Source organism: Agelaius phoeniceus, chromosome Z (assembly GCF_051311805.1).
Source record: "Agelaius phoeniceus isolate bAgePho1 chromosome Z, bAgePho1.hap1, whole genome shotgun sequence".
NCBI classification, from domain to species: domain Eukaryota; kingdom Metazoa; phylum Chordata; class Aves; order Passeriformes; family Icteridae; genus Agelaius; species Agelaius phoeniceus.
Genome location: NC_135303.1, coordinates 86,296,648 through 86,320,174, shown reverse-complemented (window position 1 = coordinate 86,320,174; position 23,527 = coordinate 86,296,648). Strand labels below are relative to the sequence as shown.

The following is a 23,527-nucleotide window of genomic DNA, read 5'->3' as shown; positions in this document are numbered from 1 at the left end:
AAACTGCGGACAATCGGAAAGCGATGAAGGGAAAGCGGCCTCGCATACAAAGCCGCGCACCCGGAGCCACCCCAAGCACAGCCACCAGCAGCACCAGCCAGCCTCACCAAGCTCCTCCTGCCCAGCAGCACCCAACAGCACCCACAGAGACTCACCATGCTTGCGCCCACAGCCACACAGCCACGCCTGCCGCACGCCGCCCCGGCCCTCCTGCTCCTCCTCACCGCTCTGGCCGGCACCCTGGCCTGCCAACACCTCTGGACACACGAGGACACCTTCCCCGGCGACGCTCTCCGCCTCCTCCAGGACATGGCTGTCGGCCACACGCAGCCCTGCCACCTGCCAGAGCCGCCCTTCTTCCCCGCCAGCCTGCTCCACCACAACCTGCAGCCCCACCAAGCCGCCGCCACCGCCCTGCGCATCCTGCAGCACCTCTTCCACACCCTCAGCTCCAACAGCACCCGCCAGCACTGGCCCGGCCAGACTCGCAACCACCTCCTCAACAAGCTGCAGCACCACATCCACCACCTGGAGCAATGCCTCCCCGACAACGCCACGCCCTTCAAAGGACCACGCAACCCGCTGCTCGCCATCAACAAGTACTTCAGGGACATCCACCTCTTCCTGCACGCCCACAACCACAGCGCCTGCGCCTGGGACCACGTCCGCCTCGAAGCTCGTGCCTCTCTACTGCACCTCCACAACCTCACACGCGCCATGCGCCGCTAGCGCCAACGCCCACCCGCCCAGCCACACCGACGCCCCAAACCCACCTCCAACCCCACGCCTCCTCTCACCTGGGACCGCACACAGGCCCGCAACAACCGCACGGCACCCGCAGCCTTCAACCGCTGCGTCTCCAGCGATTCCGCTGCTCATACTGATATGGACAAAAGACCTTCTCCACTTATTTATTGACTTATTTATTGACTTATTTATTTCATTTCTCTATTTATTCACGTATTTATTTTTTCTACCTCTTCACTTATTTATGCCAGTCCAAATAAAGACTTATGACAAAACACTTGCCACTGCCTCTCCTCTCTCGAGCACTGCAAGCACTCTTTGTGCCAGGGGAAAGCCATCTCCGCCCAACGCCTACTCCAAGCCCTGCTGCAAACAGCCCCCGACCCCTCTTCTCAACGCCGCCTGCCCAAGCAGCAGCCCCTGTGCAAAAGCACTGCCAGCCTTTGGCCAACACCATGGAAGCACAAAAAGAAAAACACCCAAAGGCTGCTCAAGAGCACCGCTGCACCTCATCTGCTTTATCCACACCTTGCTCCATCCATCCATCCATCCATCCAATCCATGGCCCTCTGACTCACAGACAACGACGTCATGCGGGACACCGTCAAGCACTTTGCACAAAGCCAGGCACACCAGGTCCCTTTCCTTGCCCCTCTCCACCACTGCTGTGGAGCCCTAAGCATAGAACAGCACCAAAACTGCCAGGAATGGTGATTTTGCACTTTGGAATGCCATGCTCCCTGTTCCCAATCACCTCTTGCTTTTCCATTGGCCTTAACATAGTCTCCCGGAGAAGCAGCCTCATCTTCTTGCCTCACACACAGCTCAGCCTGAATGCTCCGTACTTCCCACACTCTTCTCCTTTTCCCTTTCTAAAAACGGGGCTTATACTTCCCTTCTACCCCTTCTTGGGCATTTGGACTGACAGACACCAGCTTTCAAAAACGATGCACTGTGGCCTAGCAACTCCATCTGAAAGTTCCCTCACGACTCAGGCATTAACCTCTTCACGTGCCATGCACTCGGACACTAAGTTCAGGTTGCTAAGATGGTCTCAAAGTTGACCCGGCCCTACAGTGGCCTGGGGATCTCCATTCTTCAGGCGGGGCTCCCAGCACCTGCCACGCGCGACTTCAGCGGCATGCCTGGAGATCGCTGACGCACAAGGCTACAAACATCCGCTCCCCTCCACAGCCTCTTTGCCCCAAAAGTCTCCAACCTTCAAAGCCCATGCTGTGCTCCTAGCAACCATCCAACCATTTCTCCACGAGGCCATGGCAATCGTCCCCTTGCACATCTCTGCACAGCCCACATTCCTCCTCAGCGATCCCCAGCTTTTCTGCGCTTTTGGAAAGGCATCTGAAACTGCTGGCAAACCTTCGCTACTCCAGCCACAGAAGCCCAGCCCCTGCCCTCTTGCTCCCACGTGATGTCCTCTAGACCCCCGTGCCTCTTCAGAGCCATCCCCTCCAAGGACGCCACACCTCACACGGACCAACGAGCCCTGAACAGGACACGCTCTTGCAGGCGAGGGCTCTGGCAATCCCAAAACACAACCCCATTGCTTTCACGGGGGACAGTCCTCTTTGGCCCTGCGGCTGCCTCATCCACTGGGCCACGCATCTCCAAACCGGACCCTTGCTCCAGGGCCACAGCCAGCGGAGCAAGCACGACAGGAAGAGCAAAGCCCCTCCCTTGCGCCGCCTTCCTCACCTGCCTCGTTGATGGCTCCTCCCAAACACAGCAGCTGGAGCCCCTGCCTCTGTGCAAGGACACACTCAGGCCTCCAAGGCCCACGTGCACACACAGCCCCTTGAACACTGCCACTGCCTCTGGGCATTGAGGGGGAAACGCCAGCCCCCGCCCACTGACATCACCGCACATGCCTTGCAACCACAAAAGGAAAACAGCGGCTAAGATGAAAATAAAGGCAAGCCACCAAGTGAAAGGAAAAGTCACCACAGCCACCAGCAGGGCTTTGCGGGTGGAAAGCATGCTTGGCCACAAAGAGAGACTCAGCAGCACAGCACGGACCGCGCAGCTGGCCCGGCAGGTGAAGGGCAACAGCCAAGAGCCCACTCCGCCACACCTGACAACGACGCCTCCGAGACACAGCTTTCGCAAGGCCGGCACGCCGCTGCCACCACAATCCCCGACCACGGACACCCCGACCAAACACTTCCCCAAAACCTACACAGCCACCAGTACAGACTGGAAAGTACAGGCAGAAACTGCGGACAATCGGAAAGCGATGAAGGGAAAGCGGCCTCGCATACAAAGCCGCGCACCCAGAGCCACCCCAAGCACAGCCACCAGCAGCACCAGCCAGCCTCACCAAGCTCCTCCTGCCCAGCAGCACCCAACAGCACCCACAGAGACTCACCATGCTTGCGCCCACAGCCACACAGCCACGCCTGCCGCACGCCGCCCCGGCCCTCCTGCTCCTCCTCACCGCTCTGGCCGGCACCCTGGCCTGCCAACACCTCTGGACACACGAGGACACCTTCCCCGGCGACGCTCTCCGCCTCCTCCAGGACATGGCTGTCGGCCACACGCAGCCCTGCCACCTGCCAGAGCCGCCCTTCTTCCCCGCCAGCCTGCTCCACCACAACCTGCAGCCCCACCAAGCCGCCGCCACCGCCCTGCGCATCCTGCAGCACCTCTTCCAGACCCTCAGCTCCAACAGCACCCGCCAGCACTGGCCCGGCCAGGCTCGCAACCACCTCCTCAACAAGCTGCAGCACCACATCCACCACCTGGAGCAATGCCTCCCCGACAACGCCACGCCCTTCAAAGGACCACGCAACCCGCTGCTCGCCATCAACAAGTACTTCAGGGACATCCACCTCTTCCTGCACGCCCACAACCACAGCGCCTGCGCCTGGGACCACGTCCGCCTCGAAGCTCGTGCCTCTCTACTGCACCTCCACAACCTCACACGCGCCATGCGCCGCTAGCGCCAACGCCCACCCGCCCAGCCACACCGACGCCCCAAACCCACCTCCAACCCCACGCCTCCTCTCACCTGGGACCGCACACAGGCCCGCAACAACCGCACGGCACCCGCAGCCTTCAACCGCTGCGTCTCCAGCGATTCCGCTGCTCATACTGATATGGACAAAAGACCTTCTCCACTTATTTATTGACTTATTTATTGACTTATTTATTTCATTTCTCTATTTATTCACGTATTTATTTTTTCTACCTCTTCACTTATTTATGCCAGTCCAAATAAAGACTTATGACAAAACACTTGCCACTGCCTCTCCTCTCTCGAGCACTGCAAGCACTCTTTGTGCCAGGGGAAAGCCATCTCCGCCCAACGCCTACTCCAAGCCCTGCTGCAAACAGCCCCCGACCCCTCTTCTCAACGCCGCCTGCCCAAGCAGCAGCCCCTGTGCAAAAGCACTGCCAGCCTTTGGCCAACACCATGGAAGCACAAAAAGAAAAACACCCAAAGGCTGCTCAAGAGCACCGCTGCACCTCATCTGCTTTATCCATACCTTGCGCCATCCATCCATCCATCCAATCCATGGCCCTCTGACTCACAGACAACGACGTCATGCGGGACACCGTCAAGCACTTTGCACAAAGCCAGGCACACCAGGTCCCTTTCCTTGCCCCTCTCCACCACTGCTGTGGAGCCCTAAGCATAGAACAGCACCAAAACTGCCAGGAATGGTGATTTTGCACTTTGGAATGCCATGCTCCCTGTTCCCAATCACCTCTTGCTTTTCCATTGGCCTTAACATAGTCTCCCGGAGAAGCAGCCTCATCTTCTTGCCTCACACACAGCTCAGCCTGAATGCTCCGTACTTCCCACACTCTTCTCCTTTTCCCTTTCTAAAAACGGGGCTTATACTTCCCTTCTACCCCTTCTTGGGCATTTGGACTGACAGACACCAGCTTTCAAAAACGATGCACTGCGGCCTAGCAACTCCATCTGAAAGTTCCCTCACGACTCAGGCATTAACCTCTTCACGTGCCATGCACTCGGACACTAAGTTCAAGTTGCTAACATGGTCTCAAAGTTGACCCGGCCCTACAGTGGCCTGGGGATCTCCATTCTTCAGGCGGGGCTCCCAGCACTTGCCACGCGCGACTTCAGCGGCATGCCTGGAGATCGCTGACGCACAAGGCTACAAACATCCGCTCCCCTCCACAGCCTCTTTGCCCCAAAAGTCTCCAACCTTCAAAGCCCATGCTGTGCTCCTAGCAACCATCCAACCATTTCTCCACGAGGCCATGGCAATCGTCCCCTTGCACATCTCTGCACAGCCCACATTCCTCCTCAGCGATCCCCAGCTTTTCTGCGCTTTTGGAAAGGCATCTGAAACTGCTGGCAAACCTTCGCTACTCCAGCCACAGAAGCCCAGCCCCTGCCCTCTTGCTCCCACGTGATGTCCTCTAGACCCCCGTGCCTCTTCAGAGCCATCCCCTCCAAGGACGCCACACCTCGCACGGACCAACGAGCCCTGAACAGGACACGCTCTTGCAGGCGAGGGCTCTGGCAATCCCAAAACACAACCCCATTGCTTTCACGGGGGACAGTCCTCTTTGGCCCTGCGGCTGCCTCATCCACTGGGCCACGCATCTCCAAACCGGACCCTTGCTCCAGGGCCACAGCCAGCGGAGCAAGCACGACAGGAAGAGCAAAGCCCCTCCCTTGCGCCGCCTTCCTCACCTGCCTCGTTGATGGCTCCTCCCAAACACAGCAGCTGGAGCCCCTGCCTCTGTGCAAGGACACACTCAGGCCTCCAAGGCCCACGTGCACACACAGCCCCTTGAACACTGCCACTGCCTCTGGGCATTGACCCCAGCAGGGGAAACGCCAGCCCCCGCCCACTGACATCACCGCACATGCCTTGCAACCACAAAAGGAAAACAGCGGCTAAGATGAAAATAAAGGCAAGCCACCAAGTGAAAGGAAAAGTCACCACAGCCACCAGCAGGGCTTTGCGGGTGGAAAGCATGCTTGGCCACAAAGAGAGACTCAGCAGCACAGCACGGACTGCGCAGCTGGCCCGGCAGGTGAAGGGCAACAGCCAAGAGCCCACTCCGCCACACCTGACAACGACGCCTCCGAGACACAGCTTTCGCAAGGCCGGCACGCCGCTGCCACCACAATCCCCGACCACGGACACCCCGACCAAACACTTCCCCAAAACCTACACAGCCACCAGTACAGACTGGAAAGTACAGGCAGAAACTGCGGACAATCGGAAAGCGATGAAGGGAAAGCGGCCTCGCATACAAAGCCGCGCACCCGGAGCCACCCCAAGCACAGCCACCAGCAGCACCAGCCAGCCTCACCAAGCTCCTCCTGCCCAGCAGCACCCAACAGCACCCACAGAGACTCACCATGCTTGCGCCCACAGCCACACAGCCACGCCTGCCGCACGCCGCCCCGGCCCTCCTGCTCCTCCTCACCGCTCTGGCCGGCACCCTGGCCTGCCAACACCTCTGGACACACGAGGACACCTTCCCCGGCGACGCTCTCCGCCTCCTCCAGGACATGGCTGTCGGCCACACGCAGCCCTGCCACCTGCCAGAGCCGCCCTTCTTCCCCGCCAGCCTGCTCCACCACAACCTGCAGCCCCACCAAGCCGCCGCCACCGCCCTGCGCATCCTGCAGCACCTCTTCCACACCCTCAGCTCCAACAGCACCCGCCAGCACTGGCCCGGCCAGACTCGCAACCACCTCCTCAACAAGCTGCAGCACCACATCCACCACCTGGAGCAATGCCTCCCCGACAACGCCACGCCCTTCAAAGGACCACGCAACCCGCTGCTCGCCATCAACAAGTACTTCAGGGACATCCACCTCTTCCTGCACGCCCACAACCACAGCGCCTGCGCCTGGGACCACGTCCGCCTCGAAGCTCGTGCCTCTCTACTGCACCTCCACAACCTCACACGCGCCATGCGCCGCTAGCGCCAACGCCCACCCGCCCAGCCACACCGACGCCCCAAACCCACCTCCAACCCCACGCCTCCTCTCACCTGGGACCGCACACAGGCCCGCAACAACCGCACGGCACCCGCAGCCTTCAACCGCTGCGTCTCCAGCGATTCCGCTGCTCATACTGATATGGACAAAAGACCTTCTCCACTTATTTATTGACTTATTTATTGACTTATTTATTTCATTTCTCTATTTATTCACGTATTTATTTTTTCTACCTCTTCACTTATTTATGCCAGTCCAAATAAAGACTTATGACAAAACACTTGCCACTGCCTCTCCTCTCTCGAGCACTGCAAGCACTCTTTGCGCCAGGGGAAAGCCATCTCCGCCCAACGCCTACTCCAAGCCCTGCTGCAAACAGCCCCCGACCCCTCTTCTCAACGCCGCCTGCCCAAGCAGCAGCCCCTGTGCAAAAGCACTGCCAGCCTTTGGCCAACACCATGGAAGCACAAAAAGAAAAACACCCAAAGGCTGCTCAAGAGCACCGCTGCACCTCATCTGCTTTATCCACACCTTGCTCCATCCATCCATCCATCCATCCAATCCATGGCCCTCTGACTCACAGACAACGACGTCATGCGGGACACCGTCAAGCACTTTGCACAAAGCCAGGCACACCAGGTCCCTTTCCTTGCCCCTCTCCACCACTGCTGTGGAGCCCTAAGCATAGAACAGCACCAAAACTGCCAGGAATGGTGATTTTGCACTTTGGAATGCCATGCTCCCTGTTCCCAATCACCTCTTGCTTTTCCATTGGCCTTAACATAGTCTCCCGGAGAAGCAGCCTCATCTTCTTGCCTCACACACAGCTCAGCCTGAATGCTCCGTACTTCCCACACTCTTCTCCTTTTCCCTTTCTAAAAACGGGGCTTATACTTCCCTTCTACCGCTTCTTGGGCATTTGGACTGACAGACACCAGCTTTCAAAAACGATGCACTGCGGCCTAGCAACTCCATCTGAAAGTTCCCTCACGACTCAGGCATTAACCTCTTCACGTGCCATGCACTCGGACACTAAGTTCAAGTTGCTAACATGGTCTCAAAGTTGACCCGGCCCTACAGTGGCCTGGGGATCTCCATTCTTCAGGCGGGGCTCCCAGCACTTGCCACGCGCGACTTCAGCGGCATGCCTGGAGATCGCTGACGCACAAGGCTACAAACATCCGCTCCCCTCCACAGCCTCTTTGCCCCAAAAGTCTCCAACCTTCAAAGCCCATGCTGTGCTCCTAGCAACCATCCAACCATTTCTCCACGAGGCCATGGCAATCGTCCCCTTGCACATCTCTGCACAGCCCACATTCCTCCTCAGCGATCCCCAGCTTTTCTGCGCTTTTGGAAAGGCATCTGAAACTGCTGGCAAACCTTCGCTACTCCAGCCACAGAAGCCCAGCCCCTGCCCTCTTGCTCCCACGTGATGTCCTCTAGACCCCCGTGCCTCTTCAGAGCCATCCCCTCCAAGGACGCCACACCTCGCACGGACCAACGAGCCCTGAACAGGACACGCTCTTGCAGGCGAGGGCTCTGGCAATCCCAAAACACAACCCCATTGCTTTCACGGGGGACAGTCCTCTTTGGCCCTGCGGCTGCCTCATCCACTGGGCCACGCATCTCCAAACCGGACCCTTGCTCCAGGGCCACAGCCAGCGGAGCAAGCACGACAGGAAGAGCAAAGCCCCTCCCTTGCGCCGCCTTCCTCACCTGCCTCGTTGATGGCTCCTCCCAAACACAGCAGCTGGAGCCCCTGCCTCTGTGCAAGGACACACTCAGGCCTCCAAGGCCCACGTGCACACACAGCCCCTTGAACACTGCCACTGCCTCTGGGCATTGACCCCAGCAGGGGAAACGCCAGCCCCCGCCCACTGACATCACCGCACATGCCTTGCAACCACAAAAGGAAAACAGCGGCTAAGATGAAAATAAAGGCAAGCCACCAAGTGAAAGGAAAAGTCACCACAGCCACCAGCAGGGCTTTGCGGGTGGAAAGCATGCTTGGCCACAAAGAGAGACTCAGCAGCACAGCACGGACCGCGCAGCTGGCCCGGCAGGTGAAGGGCAACAGCCAAGAGCCCACTCCGCCACACCTGACAACGACGCCTCCGAGACACAGCTTTCGCAAGGCCGGCACGCCGCTGCCACCACAATCCCCGACCACGGACACCCCGACCAAACACTTCCCCAAAACCTACACAGCCACCAGTACAGACTGGAAAGTACAGGCAGAAACTGCGGACAATCGGAAAGCGATGAAGGGAAAGCGGCCTCGCATACAAAGCCGCGCACCCGGAGCCACCCCAAGCACAGCCACCAGCAGCACCAGCCAGCCTCACCAGGCTCCTCCTGCCCAGCAGCACCCAACAGCACCCACAGAGACTCACCATGCTTGCGCCCACAGCCACACAGCCACGCCTGCCGCACGCCGCCCCGGCCCTCCTGCTCCTCCTCACCGCTCTGGCCGGCACCCTGGCCTGCCAACACCTCTGGACACACGAGGACACCTTCCCCGGCGACGCTCTCCGCCTCCTCCAGGACATGGCTGTCGGCCACACGCAGCCCTGCCACCTGCCAGAGCCGCCCTTCTTCCCCGCCAGCCTGATCCACCACAACCTGCAGCCCCACCAAGCCGCCGCCACCGCCCTGCGCATCCTGCAGCACCTCTTCCACACCCTCAGCTCCAACAGCACCCGCCAGCACTGGCCCGGCCAGGCTCGCAACCACCTCCTCAACAAGCTGCAGCACCACATCCACCACCTGGAGCAATGCCTCCCCGACAACGCCACGCCCTTCAAAGGACCACGCAACCCGCTGCTCGCCATCAACAAGTACTTCAGGGACATCCACCTCTTCCTGCACGCCCACAACCACAGCGCCTGCGCCTGGGACCACGTCCGCCTCGAAGCTCGTGCCTCTCTACTGCACCTCCACAACCTCACACGCGCCATGCGCCGCTAGCGCCAACGCCCACCCGCCCAGCCACACCGACGCCCCAAACCCACCTCCAACCCCACGCCTCCTCTCACCTGGGACCGCACACAGGCCCGCAACAACCGCACGGCACCCGCAGCCTTCAACCGCTGCGTCTCCAGCGATTCCGCTGCTCATACTGATATGGACAAAAGACCTTCTCCACTTATTTATTGACTTATTTATTGACTTATTTATTTCATTTCTCTATTTATTCACGTATTTATTTTTTCTACCTCTTCACTTATTTATGCCAGTCCAAATAAAGACTTATGACAAAACACTTGCCACTGCCTCTCCTCTCTCGAGCACTGCAAGCACTCTTTGTGCCAGGGGAAAGCCATCTCCGCCCAACGCCTACTCCAAGCCCTGCTGCAAACAGCCCCCGACCCCTCTTCTCAACGCCGCCTGCCCAAGCAGCAGCCCCTGTGCAAAAGCACTGCCAGCCTTTGGCCAACACCATGGAAGCACAAAAAGAAAAACACCCAAAGGCTGCTCAAGAGCACCGCTGCACCTCATCTGCTTTATCCATACCTTGCGCCATCCATCCATCCATCCAATCCATGGCCCTCTGACTCACAGACAACGACGTCATGCGGGACACCGTCAAGCACTTTGCACAAAGCCAGGCACACCAGGTCCCTTTCCTTGCCCCTCTCCACCACTGCTGTGGAGCCCTAAGCATAGAACAGCACCAAAACTGCCAGGAATGGTGATTTTGCACTTTGGAATGCCATGCTCCCTGTTCCCAATCACCTCTTGCTTTTCCATTGGCCTTAACATAGTCTCCCGGAGAAGCAGCCTCATCTTCTTGCCTCACACACAGCTCAGCCTGAATGCTCCGTACTTCCCACACTCTTCTCCTTTTCCCTTTCTAAAAACGGGGCTTATACTTCCCTTCTACCCCTTCTTGGGCATTTGGACTGACAGACACCAGCTTTCAAAAACGATGCACTGTGGCCTAGCAACTCCATCTGAAAGTTCCCTCACGACTCAGGCATTAACCTCTTCACGTGCCATGCACTCGGACACTAAGTTCAGGTTGCTAAGATGGTCTCAAAGTTGACCCGGCCCTACAGTGGCCTGGGGATCTCCATTCTTCAGGCGGGGCTCCCAGCACCTGCCACGCGCGACTTCAGCGGCATGCCTGGAGATCGCTGACGCACAAGGCTACAAACATCCGCTCCCCTCCACAGCCTCTTTGCCCCAAAAGTCTCCAACCTTCAAAGCCCATGCTGTGCTCCTAGCAACCATCCAACCATTTCTCCACGAGGCCATGGCAATCGTCCCCTTGCACATCTCTGCACAGCCCACATTCCTCCTCAGCGATCCCCAGCTTTTCTGCGCTTTTGGAAAGGCATCTGAAACTGCTGGCAAACCTTCGCTACTCCAGCCACAGAAGCCCAGCCCCTGCCCTCTTGCTCCCACGTGATGTCCTCTAGACCCCCGTGCCTCTTCAGAGCCATCCCCTCCAAGGACGCCACACCTCGCACGGACCAACGAGCCCTGAACAGGACACGCTCTTGCAGGCGAGGGCTCTGGCAATCCCAAAACACAACCCCATTGCTTTCACGGGGGACAGTCCTCTTTGGCCCTGCGGCTGCCTCATCCACTGGGCCACGCATCTCCAAACCGGACCCTTGCTCCAGGGCCACAGCCAGCGGAGCAAGCACGACAGGAAGAGCAAAGCCCCTCCCTTGCGCCGCCTTCCTCACCTGCCTCGTTGATGGCTCCTCCCAAACACAGCAGCTGGAGCCCCTGCCTCTGTGCAAGGACACACTCAGGCCTCCAAGGCCCACGTGCACACACAGCCCCTTGAACACTGCCACTGCCTCTGGGCATTGACCCCAGCAGGGGAAACGCCAGCCCCCGCCCACTGACATCACCGCACATGCCTTGCAACCACAAAAGGAAAACAGCGGCTAAGATGAAAATAAAGGCAAGCCACCAAGTGAAAGGAAAAGTCACCACAGCCACCAGCAGGGCTTTGCGGGTGGAAAGCATGCTTGGCCACAAAGAGAGACTCAGCAGCACAGCACGGACCGCGCAGCTGGCCCGGCAGGTGAAGGGCAACAGCCAAGAGCCCACTCCGCCACACCTGACAACGACGCCTCCGAGACACAGCTTTCGCAAGGCCGGCACGCCGCTGCCACCACAATCCCCGACCACGGACACCCCGACCAAACACTTCCCCAAAACCTACACAGCCACCAGTACAGACTGGAAAGTACAGGCAGAAACTGCGGACAATCGGAAAGCGATGAAGGGAAAGCGGCCTCGCATACAAAGCCGCGCACCCGGAGCCACCCCAAGCACAGCCACCAGCAGCACCAGCCAGCCTCACCAGGCTCCTCCTGCCCAGCAGCACCCAACAGCACCCACAGAGACTCACCATGCTTGCGCCCACAGCCACACAGCCACGCCTGCCGCACGCCGCCCCGGCCCTCCTGCTCCTCCTCACCGCTCTGGCCGGCACCCTGGCCTGCCAACACCTCTGGACACACGAGGACACCTTCCCCGGCGACGCTCTCCGCCTCCTCCAGGACATGGCTGTCGGCCACACGCAGCCCTGCCACCTGCCAGAGCCGCCCTTCTTCCCCGCCAGCCTGATCCACCACAACCTGCAGCCCCACCAAGCCGCCGCCACCGCCCTGCGCATCCTGCAGCACCTCTTCCACACCCTCAGCTCCAACAGCACCCGCCAGCACTGGCCCGGCCAGGCTCGCAACCACCTCCTCAACAAGCTGCAGCACCACATCCACCACCTGGAGCAATGCCTCCCCGACAACGCCACGCCCTTCAAAGGACCACGCAACCCGCTGCTCGCCATCAACAAGTACTTCAGGGACATCCACCTCTTCCTGCACGCCCACAACCACAGCGCCTGCGCCTGGGACCACGTCCGCCTCGAAGCTCGTGCCTCTCTACTGCACCTCCACAACCTCACACGCGCCATGCGCCGCTAGCGCCAACGCCCACCCGCCCAGCCACACCGACGCCCCAAACCCACCTCCAACCCCACGCCTCCTCTCACCTGGGACCGCACACAGGCCCGCAACAACCGCACGGCACCCGCAGCCTTCAACCGCTGCGTCTCCAGCGATTCCGCTGCTCATACTGATATGGACAAAAGACCTTCTCCACTTATTTATTGACTTATTTATTGACTTATTTATTTCATTTCTCTATTTATTCACGTATTTATTTTTTCTACCTCTTCACTTATTTATGCCAGTCCAAATAAAGACTTATGACAAAACACTTGCCACTGCCTCTCCTCTCTCGAGCACTGCAAGCACTCTTTGCGCCAGGGGAAAGCCATCTCCGCCCAACGCCTACTCCAAGCCCTGCTGCAAACAGCCCCCGACCCCTCTTCTCAACGCCGCCTGCCCAAGCAGCAGCCCCTGTGCAAAAGCACTGCCAGCCTTTGGCCAACACCATGGAAGCACAAAAAGAAAAACACCCAAAGGCTGCTCAAGAGCACCGCTGCACCTCATCTGCTTTATCCACACCTTGCTCCATCCATCCATCCATCCATCCAATCCATGGCCCTCTGACTCACAGACAACGACGTCATGCGGGACACCGTCAAGCACTTTGCACAAAGCCAGGCACACCAGGTCCCTTTCCTTGCCCCTCTCCACCACTGCTGTGGAGCCCTAAGCATAGAACAGCACCAAAACTGCCAGGAATGGTGATTTTGCACTTTGGAATGCCATGCTCCCTGTTCCCAATCACCTCTTGCTTTTCCATTGGCCTTAACATAGTCTCCCGGAGAAGCAGCCTCATCTTCTTGCCTCACACACAGCTCAGCCTGAATGCTCCGTACTTCCCACACTCTTCTCCTTTTCCCTTTCTAAAAACGGGGCTTATACTTCCCTTCTACCGCTTCTTGGGCATTTGGACTGACAGACACCAGCTTTCAAAAACGATGCACTGCGGCCTAGCAACTCCATCTGAAAGTTCCCTCACGACTCAGGCATTAACCTCTTCACGTGCCATGCACTCGGACACTAAGTTCAAGTTGCTAACATGGTCTCAAAGTTGACCCGGCCCTACAGTGGCCTGGGGATCTCCATTCTTCAGGCGGGGCTCCCAGCACTTGCCACGCGCGACTTCAGCGGCATGCCTGGAGATCGCTGACGCACAAGGCTACAAACATCCGCTCCCCTCCACAGCCTCTTTGCCCCAAAAGTCTCCAACCTTCAAAGCCCATGCTGTGCTCCTAGCAACCATCCAACCATTTCTCCACGAGGCCATGGCAATCGTCCCCTTGCACATCTCTGCACAGCCCACATTCCTCCTCAGCGATCCCCAGCTTTTCTGCGCTTTTGGAAAGGCATCTGAAACTGCTGGCAAACCTTCGCTACTCCAGCCACAGAAGCCCAGCCCCTGCCCTCTTGCTCCCACGTGATGTCCTCTAGACCCCCGTGCCTCTTCAGAGCCATCCCCTCCAAGGACGCCACACCTCGCACGGACCAACGAGCCCTGAACAGGACACGCTCTTGCAGGCGAGGGCTCTGGCAATCCCAAAACACAACCCCATTGCTTTCACGGGGGACAGTCCTCTTTGGCCCTGCGGCTGCCTCATCCACTGGGCCACGCATCTCCAAACCGGACCCTTGCTCCAGGGCCACAGCCAGCGGAGCAAGCACGACAGGAAGAGCAAAGCCCCTCCCTTGCGCCGCCTTCCTCACCTGCCTCGTTGATGGCTCCTCCCAAACACAGCAGCTGGAGCCCCTGCCTCTGTGCAAGGACACACTCAGGCCTCCAAGGCCCACGTGCACACACAGCCCCTTGAACACTGCCACTGCCTCTGGGCATTGACCCCAGCAGGGGAAACGCCAGCCCCCGCCCACTGACATCACCGCACATGCCTTGCAACCACAAAAGGAAAACAGCGGCTAAGATGAAAATAAAGGCAAGCCACCAAGTGAAAGGAAAAGTCACCACAGCCACCAGCAGGGCTTTGCGGGTGGAAAGCATGCTTGGCCACAAAGAGAGACTCAGCAGCACAGCACGGACCGCGCAGCTGGCCCGGCAGGTGAAGGGCAACAGCCAAGAGCCCACTCCGCCACACCTGACAACGACGCCTCCGAGACACAGCTTTCGCAAGGCCGGCACGCCGCTGCCACCACAATCCCCGACCACGGACACCCCGACCAAACACTTCCCCAAAACCTACACAGCCACCAGTACAGACTGGAAAGTACAGGCAGAAACTGCGGACAATCGGAAAGCGATGAAGGGAAAGCGGCCTCGCATACAAAGCCGCGCACCCGGAGCCACCCCAAGCACAGCCACCAGCAGCACCAGCCAGCCTCACCAAGCTCCTCCTGCCCAGCAGCACCCAACAGCACCCACAGAGACTCACCATGCTTGCGCCCACAGCCACACAGCCACGCCTGCCGCACGCCGCCCCGGCCCTCCTGCTCCTCCTCACCGCTCTGGCCGGCACCCTGGCCTGCCAACACCTCTGGACACACGAGGACACCTTCCCCGGCGACGCTCTCCGCCTCCTCCAGGACATGGCTGTCGGCCACACGCAGCCCTGCCACCTGCCAGAGCCGCCCTTCTTCCCCGCCAGCCTGCTCCACCACAACCTGCAGCCCCACCAAGCCGCCGCCACCGCCCTGCGCATCCTGCAGCACCTCTTCCACACCCTCAGCTCCAACAGCACCCGCCAGCACTGGCCCGGCCAGACTCGCAACCACCTCCTCAACAAGCTGCAGCACCACATCCACCACCTGGAGCAATGCCTCCCCGACAACGCCACGCCCTTCAAAGGACCACGCAACCCGCTGCTCGCCATCAACAAGTACTTCAGGGACATCCACCTCTTCCTGCACGCCCACAACCACAGCGCCTGCGCCTGGGACCACGTCCGCCTCGAAGCTCGTGCCTCTCTACTGCACCTCCACAACCTCACACGCGCCATGCGCCGCTAGCGCCAACGCCCACCCGCCCAGCCACACCGACGCCCCAAACCCACCTCCAACCCCACGCCTCCTCTCACCTGGGACCGCACACAGGCCCGCAACAACCGCACGGCACCCGCAGCCTTCAACCGCTGCGTCTCCAGCGATTCCGCTGCTCATACTGATATGGACAAAAGACCTTCTCCACTTATTTATTGACTTATTTATTGACTTATTTATTTCATTTCTCTATTTATTCACGTATTTATTTTTTCTACCTCTTCACTTATTTATGCCAGTCCAAATAAAGACTTATGACAAAACACTTGCCACTGCCTCTCCTCTCTCGAGCACTGCAAGCACTCTTTGTGCCAGGGGAAAGCCATCTCCGCCCAACGCCTACTCCAAGCCCTGCTGCAAACAGCCCCCGACCCCTCTTCTCAACGCCGCCTGCCCAAGCAGCAGCCCCTGTGCAAAAGCACTGCCAGCCTTTGGCCAACACCATGGAAGCACAAAAAGAAAAACACCCAAAGGCTGCTCAAGAGCACCGCTGCACCTCATCTGCTTTATCCATACCTTGCGCCATCCATCCATCCATCCAATCCATGGCCCTCTGACTCACAGACAACGACGTCATGCGGGACACCGTCAAGCACTTTGCACAAAGCCAGGCACACCAGGTCCCTTTCCTTGCCCCTCTCCACCACTGCTGTGGAGCCCTAAGCATAGAACAGCACCAAAACTGCCAGGAATGGTGATTTTGCACTTTGGAATGCCATGCTCCCTGTTCCCAATCACCTCTTGCTTTTCCATTGGCCTTAACATAGTCTCCCGGAGAAGCAGCCTCATCTTCTTGCCTCACACACAGCTCAGCCTGAATGCTCCGTACTTCCCACACTCTTCTCCTTTTCCCTTTCTAAAAACGGGGCTTATACTTCCCTTCTACCCCTTCTTGGGCATTTGGACTGACAGACACCAGCTTTCAAAAACGATGCACTGTGGCCTAGCAACTCCATCTGAAAGTTCCCTCACGACTCAGGCATTAACCTCTTCACGTGCCATGCACTCGGACACTAAGTTCAGGTTGCTAAGATGGTCTCAAAGTTGACCCGGCCCTACAGTGGCCTGGGGATCTCCATTCTTCAGGCGGGGCTCCCAGCACCTGCCACGCGCGACTTCAGCGGCATGCCTGGAGATCGCTGACGCACAAGGCTACAAACATCCGCTCCCCTCCACAGCCTCTTTGCCCCAAAAGTCTCCAACCTTCAAAGCCCATGCTGTGCTCCTAGCAACCATCCAACCATTTCTCCACGAGGCCATGGCAATCGTCCCCTTGCACATCTCTGCACAGCCCACATTCCTCCTCAGCGATCCCCAGCTTTTCTGCGCTTTTGGAAAGGCATCTGAAACTGCTGGCAAACCTTCGCTACTCCAGCCACAGAAGCCCAGCCCCTGCCCTCTTGCTCCCACGTGATGTCCTCTAGACCCCCGTGCCTCTTCAGAGCCATCCCCTCCAAGGACGCCACACCTCGCACGGACCAACGAGCCCTGAACAGGACACGCTCTTGCAGGCGAGGGCTCTGGCAATCCCAAAACACAACCCCATTGCTTTCACGGGGGACAGTCCTCTTTGGCCCTGCGGCTGCCTCATCCACTGGGCCACGCATCTCCAAACCGGACCCTTGCTCCAGGGCCACAGCCAGCGGAGCAAGCACGACAGGAAGAGCAAAGCCCCTCCCTTGCGCCGCCTTCCTCACCTGCCTCGTTGATGGCTCCTCCCAAACACAGCAGCTGGAGCCCCTGCCTCTGTGCAAGGACACACTCAGGCCTCCAAGGCCCACGTGCACACACAGCCCCTTGAACACTGCCACTGCCTCTGGGCATTGACCCCAGCAGGGGAAACGCCAGCCCCCGCCCACTGACATCACCGCACATGCCTTGCAACCACAAAAGGAAAACAGCGGCTAAGATGAAAATAAAGGCAAGCCACCAAGTGAAAGGAAAAGTCACCACAGCCACCAGCAGGGCTTTGCGGGTGGAAAGCATGCTTGGCCACAAAGAGAGACTCAGCAGCACAGCACGGACCGCGCAGCTGGCCCGGCAGGTGAAGGGCAACAGCCAAGAGCCCACTCCGCCACACCTGACAACGACGCCTCCGAGACACAGCTTTCGCAAGGCCGGCACGCCGCTGCCACCACAATCCCCGACCACGGACACCCCGACCAAACACTTCCCCAAAACCTACACAGCCACCAGTACAGACTGGAAAGTACAGGCAGAAACTGCGGACAATCGGAAAGCGATGAAGGGAAAGCGGCCTCGCATACAAAGCCGCGCACCCGGAGCCACCCCAAGCACAGCCACCAGCAGCACCAGCCAGCCTCACCAGGCTCCTCCTGCCCAGCAGCACCCAACAGCACCCACAGAGACTCACCATGCTTGCGCCCACAGCCACACAGCCACGCCTGCCGCACGCCGCCCCGGCCCTCCTGCTCCTCCTCACCGCTCTGGCCGGCACCCTGGCCTGCCAACACCTCTGGACACACGAGGACACCTTCCCCGGCGACGCTCTCCGCCTCCTCCAGGACATGGCTGTCGGCCACACGCAGCCCTGCCACCTGCCAGAGCCGCCCTTCTTCCCCGCCAGCCTGATCCACCACAACCTGCAGCCCCACCAAGCCGCCGCCACCGCCCTGCGCATCCTGCAGCACCTCTTCCACACCCTCAGCTCCAACAGCACCCGCCAGCACTGGCCCGGCCAGGCTCGCAACCACCTCCTCAACAAGCTGCAGCACCACATCCACCACCTGGAGCAATGCCTCCCCGACAACGCCACGCCCTTCAAAGGACCACGCAACCCGCTGCTCGCCATCAACAAGTACTTCAGGGACATCCACCTCTTCCTGCACGCCCACAACCACAGCGCCTGCGCCTGGGACCACGTCCGCCTCGAAGCTCGTGCCTCTCTACTGCACCTCCACAACCTCACACGCGCCATGCGCCGCTAGCGCCAACGCCCACCCGCCCAGCCACACCGACGCCCCAAACCCACCTCCAACCCCACGCCTCCTCTCACCTGGGACCGCACACAGGCCCGCAACAACCGCACGGCACCCGCAGCCTTCAACCGCTGCGTCTCCAGCGATTCCGCTGCTCATACTGATATGGACAAAAGACCTTCTCCACTTATTTATTGACTTATTTATTGACTTATTTATTTCATTTCTCTATTTATTCACGTATTTATTTTTTCTACCTCTTCACTTATTTATGCCAGTCCAAATAAAGACTTATGACAAAACACTTGCCACTGCCTCTCCTCTCTCGAGCACTGCAAGCACTCTTTGCGCCAGGGGAAAGCCATCTCCGCCCAACGCCTACTCCAAGCCCTGCTGCAAACAGCCCCCGACCCCTCTTCTCAACGCCGCCTGCCCAAGCAGCAGCCCCTGTGCAAAAGCACTGCCAGCCTTTGGCCAACACCATGGAAGCACAAAAAGAAAAACACCCAAAGGCTGCTCAAGAGCACCGCTGCACCTCATCTGCTTTATCCACACCTTGCTCCATCCATCCATCCATCCATCCAATCCATGGCCCTCTGACTCACAGACAACGACGTCATGCGGGACACCGTCAAGCACTTTGCACAAAGCCAGGCACACCAGGTCCCTTTCCTTGCCCCTCTCCACCACTGCTGTGGAGCCCTAAGCATAGAACAGCACCAAAACTGCCAGGAATGGTGATTTTGCACTTTGGAATGCCATGCTCCCTGTTCCCAATCACCTCTTGCTTTTCCATTGGCCTTAACATAGTCTCCCGGAGAAGCAGCCTCATCTTCTTGCCTCACACACAGCTCAGCCTGAATGCTCCGTACTTCCCACACTCTTCTCCTTTTCCCTTTCTAAAAACGGGGCTTATACTTCCCTTCTACCGCTTCTTGGGCATTTGGACTGACAGACACCAGCTTTCAAAAACGATGCACTGCGGCCTAGCAACTCCATCTGAAAGTTCCCTCACGACTCAGGCATTAACCTCTTCACGTGCCATGCACTCGGACACTAAGTTCAAGTTGCTAACATGGTCTCAAAGTTGACCCGGCCCTACAGTGGCCTGGGGATCTCCATTCTTCAGGCGGGGCTCCCAGCACTTGCCACGCGCGACTTCAGCGGCATGCCTGGAGATCGCTGACGCACAAGGCTACAAACATCCGCTCCCCTCCACAGCCTCTTTGCCCCAAAAGTCTCCAACCTTCAAAGCCCATGCTGTGCTCCTAGCAACCATCCAACCATTTCTCCACGAGGCCATGGCAATCGTCCCCTTGCACATCTCTGCACAGCCCACATTCCTCCTCAGCGATCCCCAGCTTTTCTGCGCTTTTGGAAAGGCATCTGAAACTGCTGGCAAACCTTCGCTACTCCAGCCACAGAAGCCCAGCCCCTGCCCTCTTGCTCCCACGTGATGTCCTCTAGACCCCCGTGCCTCTTCAGAGCCATCCCCTCCAAGGACGCCACACCTCGCACGGACCAACGAGCCCTGAACAGGACACGCTCTTGCAGGCGAGGGCTCTGGCAATCCCAAAACACAACCCCATTGCTTTCACGGGGGACAGTCCTCTTTGGCCCTGCGGCTGCCTCATCCACTGGGCCACGCATCTCCAAACCGGACCCTTGCTCCAGGGCCACAGCCAGCGGAGCAAGCACGACAGGAAGAGCAAAGCCCCTCCCTTGCGCCGCCTTCCTCACCTGCCTCGTTGATGGCTCCTCCCAAACACAGCAGCTGGAGCCCCTGCCTCTGTGCAAGGACACACTCAGGCCTCCAAGGCCCACGTGCACACACAGCCCCTTGAACACTGCCACTGCCTCTGGGCATTGACCCCAGCAGGGGAAACGCCAGCCCCCGCCCACTGACATCACCGCACATGCCTTGCAACCACAAAAGGAAAACAGCGGCTAAGATGAAAATAAAGGCAAGCCACCAAGTGAAAGGAAAAGTCACCACAGCCACCAGCAGGGCTTTGCGGGTGGAAAGCATGCTTGGCCACAAAGAGAGACTCAGCAGCACAGCACGGACCGCGCAGCTGGCCCGGCAGGTGAAGGGCAACAGCCAAGAGCCCACTCCGCCACACCTGACAACGACGCCTCCGAGACACAGCTTTCGCAAGGCCGGCACGCCGCTGCCACCACAATCCCCGACCACGGACACCCCGACCAAACACTTCCCCAAAACCTACACAGCCACCAGTACAGACTGGAAAGTACAGGCAGAAACTGCGGACAATCGGAAAGCGATGAAGGGAAAGCGGCCTCGCATACAAAGCCGCGCACCCGGAGCCACCCCAAGCACAGCCACCAGCAGCACCAGCCAGCCTCACCAGGCTCCTCCTGCCCAGCAGCACCCAACAGCACCCACAGAGACTCACCATGCTTGCGCCCACAGCCACACAGCCACGCCTGCCGCACGCCGCCCCGGCCCTCCTGCTCCTCCTCACCGCTCTGGCCGGCACCCTGGCCTGCCAACACCTCTGGACACACGAGGACACCTTCCCCGGCGACGCTCTCCGCCTCCTCCAGGACATGGCTGTCGGCCACACGCAGCCCTGCCACCTGCCAGAGCCGCCCTTCTTCCCCGCCAGCCTGATCCACCACAACCTGCAGCCCCACCAAGCCGCCGCCACCGCCCTGCGCATCCTGCAGCACCTCTTCCACACCCTCAGCTCCAACAGCACCCGCCAGCACTGGCCCGGCCAGGCTCGCAACCACCTCCTCAACAAGCTGCAGCACCACATCCACCACCTGGAGCAATGCCTCCCCGACAACGCCACGCCCTTCAAAGGACCACGCAACCCGCTGCTCGCCATCAACAAGTACTTCAGGGACATCCACCTCTTCCTGCACGCCCACAACCACAGCGCCTGCGCCTGGGACCACGTCCGCCTCGAAGCTCGTGCCTCTCTACTGCACCTCCACAACCTCACACGCGCCATGCGCCGCTAGCGCCAACGCCCACCCGCCCAGCCACACCGACGCCCCAAACCCACCTCCAACCCCACGCCTCCTCTCACCTGGGACCGCACACAGGCCCGCAACAACCGCACGGCACCCGCAGCCTTCAACCGCTGCGTCTCCAGCGATTCCGCTGCTCATACTGATATGGACAAAAGACCTTCTCCACTTATTTATTGACTTATTTATTGACTTATTTATTTCATTTCTCTATTTATTCACGTATTTATTTTTTCTACCTCTTCACTTATTTATGCCAGTCCAAATAAAGACTTATGACAAAACACTTGCCACTGCCTCTCCTCTCTCGAGCACTGCAAGCACTCTTTGTGCCAGGGGAAAGCCATCTCCGCCCAACGCCTACTCCAAGCCCTGCTGCAAACAGCCCCCGACCCCTCTTCTCAACGCCGCCTGCCCAAGCAGCAGCCCCTGTGCAAAAGCACTGCCAGCCTTTGGCCAACACCATGGAAGCACAAAAAGAAAAACACCCAAAGGCTGCTCAAGAGCACCGCTGCACCTCATCTGCTTTATCCATACCTTGCGCCATCCATCCATCCATCCAATCCATGGCCCTCTGACTCACAGACAACGACGTCATGCGGGACACCGTCAAGCACTTTGCACAAAGCCAGGCACACCAGGTCCCTTTCCTTGCCCCTCTCCACCACTGCTGTGGAGCCCTAAGCATAGAACAGCACCAAAACTGCCAGGAATGGTGATTTTGCACTTTGGAATGCCATGCTCCCTGTTCCCAATCACCTCTTGCTTTTCCATTGGCCTTAACATAGTCTCCCGGAGAAGCAGCCTCATCTTCTTGCCTCACACACAGCTCAGCCTGAATGCTCCGTACTTCCCACACTCTTCTCCTTTTCCCTTTCTAAAAACGGGGCTTATACTTCCCTTCTACCCCTTCTTGGGCATTTGGACTGACAGACACCAGCTTTCAAAAACGATGCACTGTGGCCTAGCAACTCCATCTGAAAGTTCCCTCACGACTCAGGCATTAACCTCTTCACGTGCCATGCACTCGGACACTAAGTTCAGGTTGCTAAGATGGTCTCAAAGTTGACCCGGCCCTACAGTGGCCTGGGGATCTCCATTCTTCAGGCGGGGCTCCCAGCACCTGCCACGCGCGACTTCAGCGGCATGCCTGGAGATCGCTGACGCACAAGGCTACAAACATCCGCTCCCCTCCACAGCCTCTTTGCCCCAAAAGTCTCCAACCTTCAAAGCCCATGCTGTGCTCCTAGCAACCATCCAACCATTTCTCCACGAGGCCATGGCAATCGTCCCCTTGCACATCTCTGCACAGCCCACATTCCTCCTCAGCGATCCCCAGCTTTTCTGCGCTTTTGGAAAGGCATCTGAAACTGCTGGCAAACCTTCGCTACTCCAGCCACAGAAGCCCAGCCCCTGCCCTCTTGCTCCCACGTGATGTCCTCTAGACCCCCGTGCCTCTTCAGAGCCATCCCCTCCAAGGACGCCACACCTCGCACGGACCAACGAGCCCTGAACAGGACACGCTCTTGCAGGCGAGGGCTCTGGCAATCCCAAAACACAACCCCATTGCTTTCACGGGGGACAGTCCTCTTTGGCCCTGCGGCTGCCTCATCCACTGGGCCACGCATCTCCAAACCGGACCCTTGCTCCAGGGCCACAGCCAGCGGAGCAAGCACGACAGGAAGAGCAAAGCCCCTCCCTTGCGCCGCCTTCCTCACCTGCCTCGTTGATGGCTCCTCCCAAACACAGCAGCTGGAGCCCCTGCCTCTGTGCAAGGACACACTCAGGCCTCCAAGGCCCACGTGCACACACAGCCCCTTGAACACTGCCACTGCCTCTGGGCATTGACCCCAGCAGGGGAAACGCCAGCCCCCGCCCACTGACATCACCGCACATGCCTTGCAACCACAAAAGGAAAACAGCGGCTAAGATGA

General features: G+C 58.9%; 5 protein-coding genes across 17 annotated transcripts in view; 4 read left to right on the top strand and 1 right to left on the bottom strand.

Annotated features, from left to right (window-relative positions):
• LOC129133239 (ubiquitin-associated protein 2) overlaps nucleotides 1-23,527 on the bottom strand; it is a 284,552-nt gene that overhangs the window by 94,092 nt on the left and 166,933 nt on the right. The gene's annotated exons all lie outside the window — the stretch shown is intronic.
• On the top strand, nucleotides 157-729 carry LOC143692076 (interferon-like). Its single transcript, XM_077171616.1, has one exon. The coding sequence runs from the start codon at nucleotides 157-159 to the stop codon at nucleotides 727-729; it is 573 nt and encodes a 190-aa protein (XP_077027731.1).
• LOC143692075 (interferon-like) lies at nucleotides 3,132-3,704 on the top strand. The gene has a single exon (XM_077171615.1). The coding sequence runs from the start codon at nucleotides 3,132-3,134 to the stop codon at nucleotides 3,702-3,704; it is 573 nt and encodes a 190-aa protein (XP_077027730.1).
• Nucleotides 6,110-6,682, top strand: LOC143692074 (interferon-like). Its single transcript, XM_077171614.1, has one exon. The coding sequence runs from the start codon at nucleotides 6,110-6,112 to the stop codon at nucleotides 6,680-6,682; it is 573 nt and encodes a 190-aa protein (XP_077027729.1).
• On the top strand, nucleotides 15,052-15,624 carry LOC143692073 (interferon-like). The gene has a single exon (XM_077171613.1). It carries the CDS (start codon nucleotides 15,052-15,054, stop codon nucleotides 15,622-15,624), a length of 573 nt encoding a protein of 190 aa, XP_077027728.1.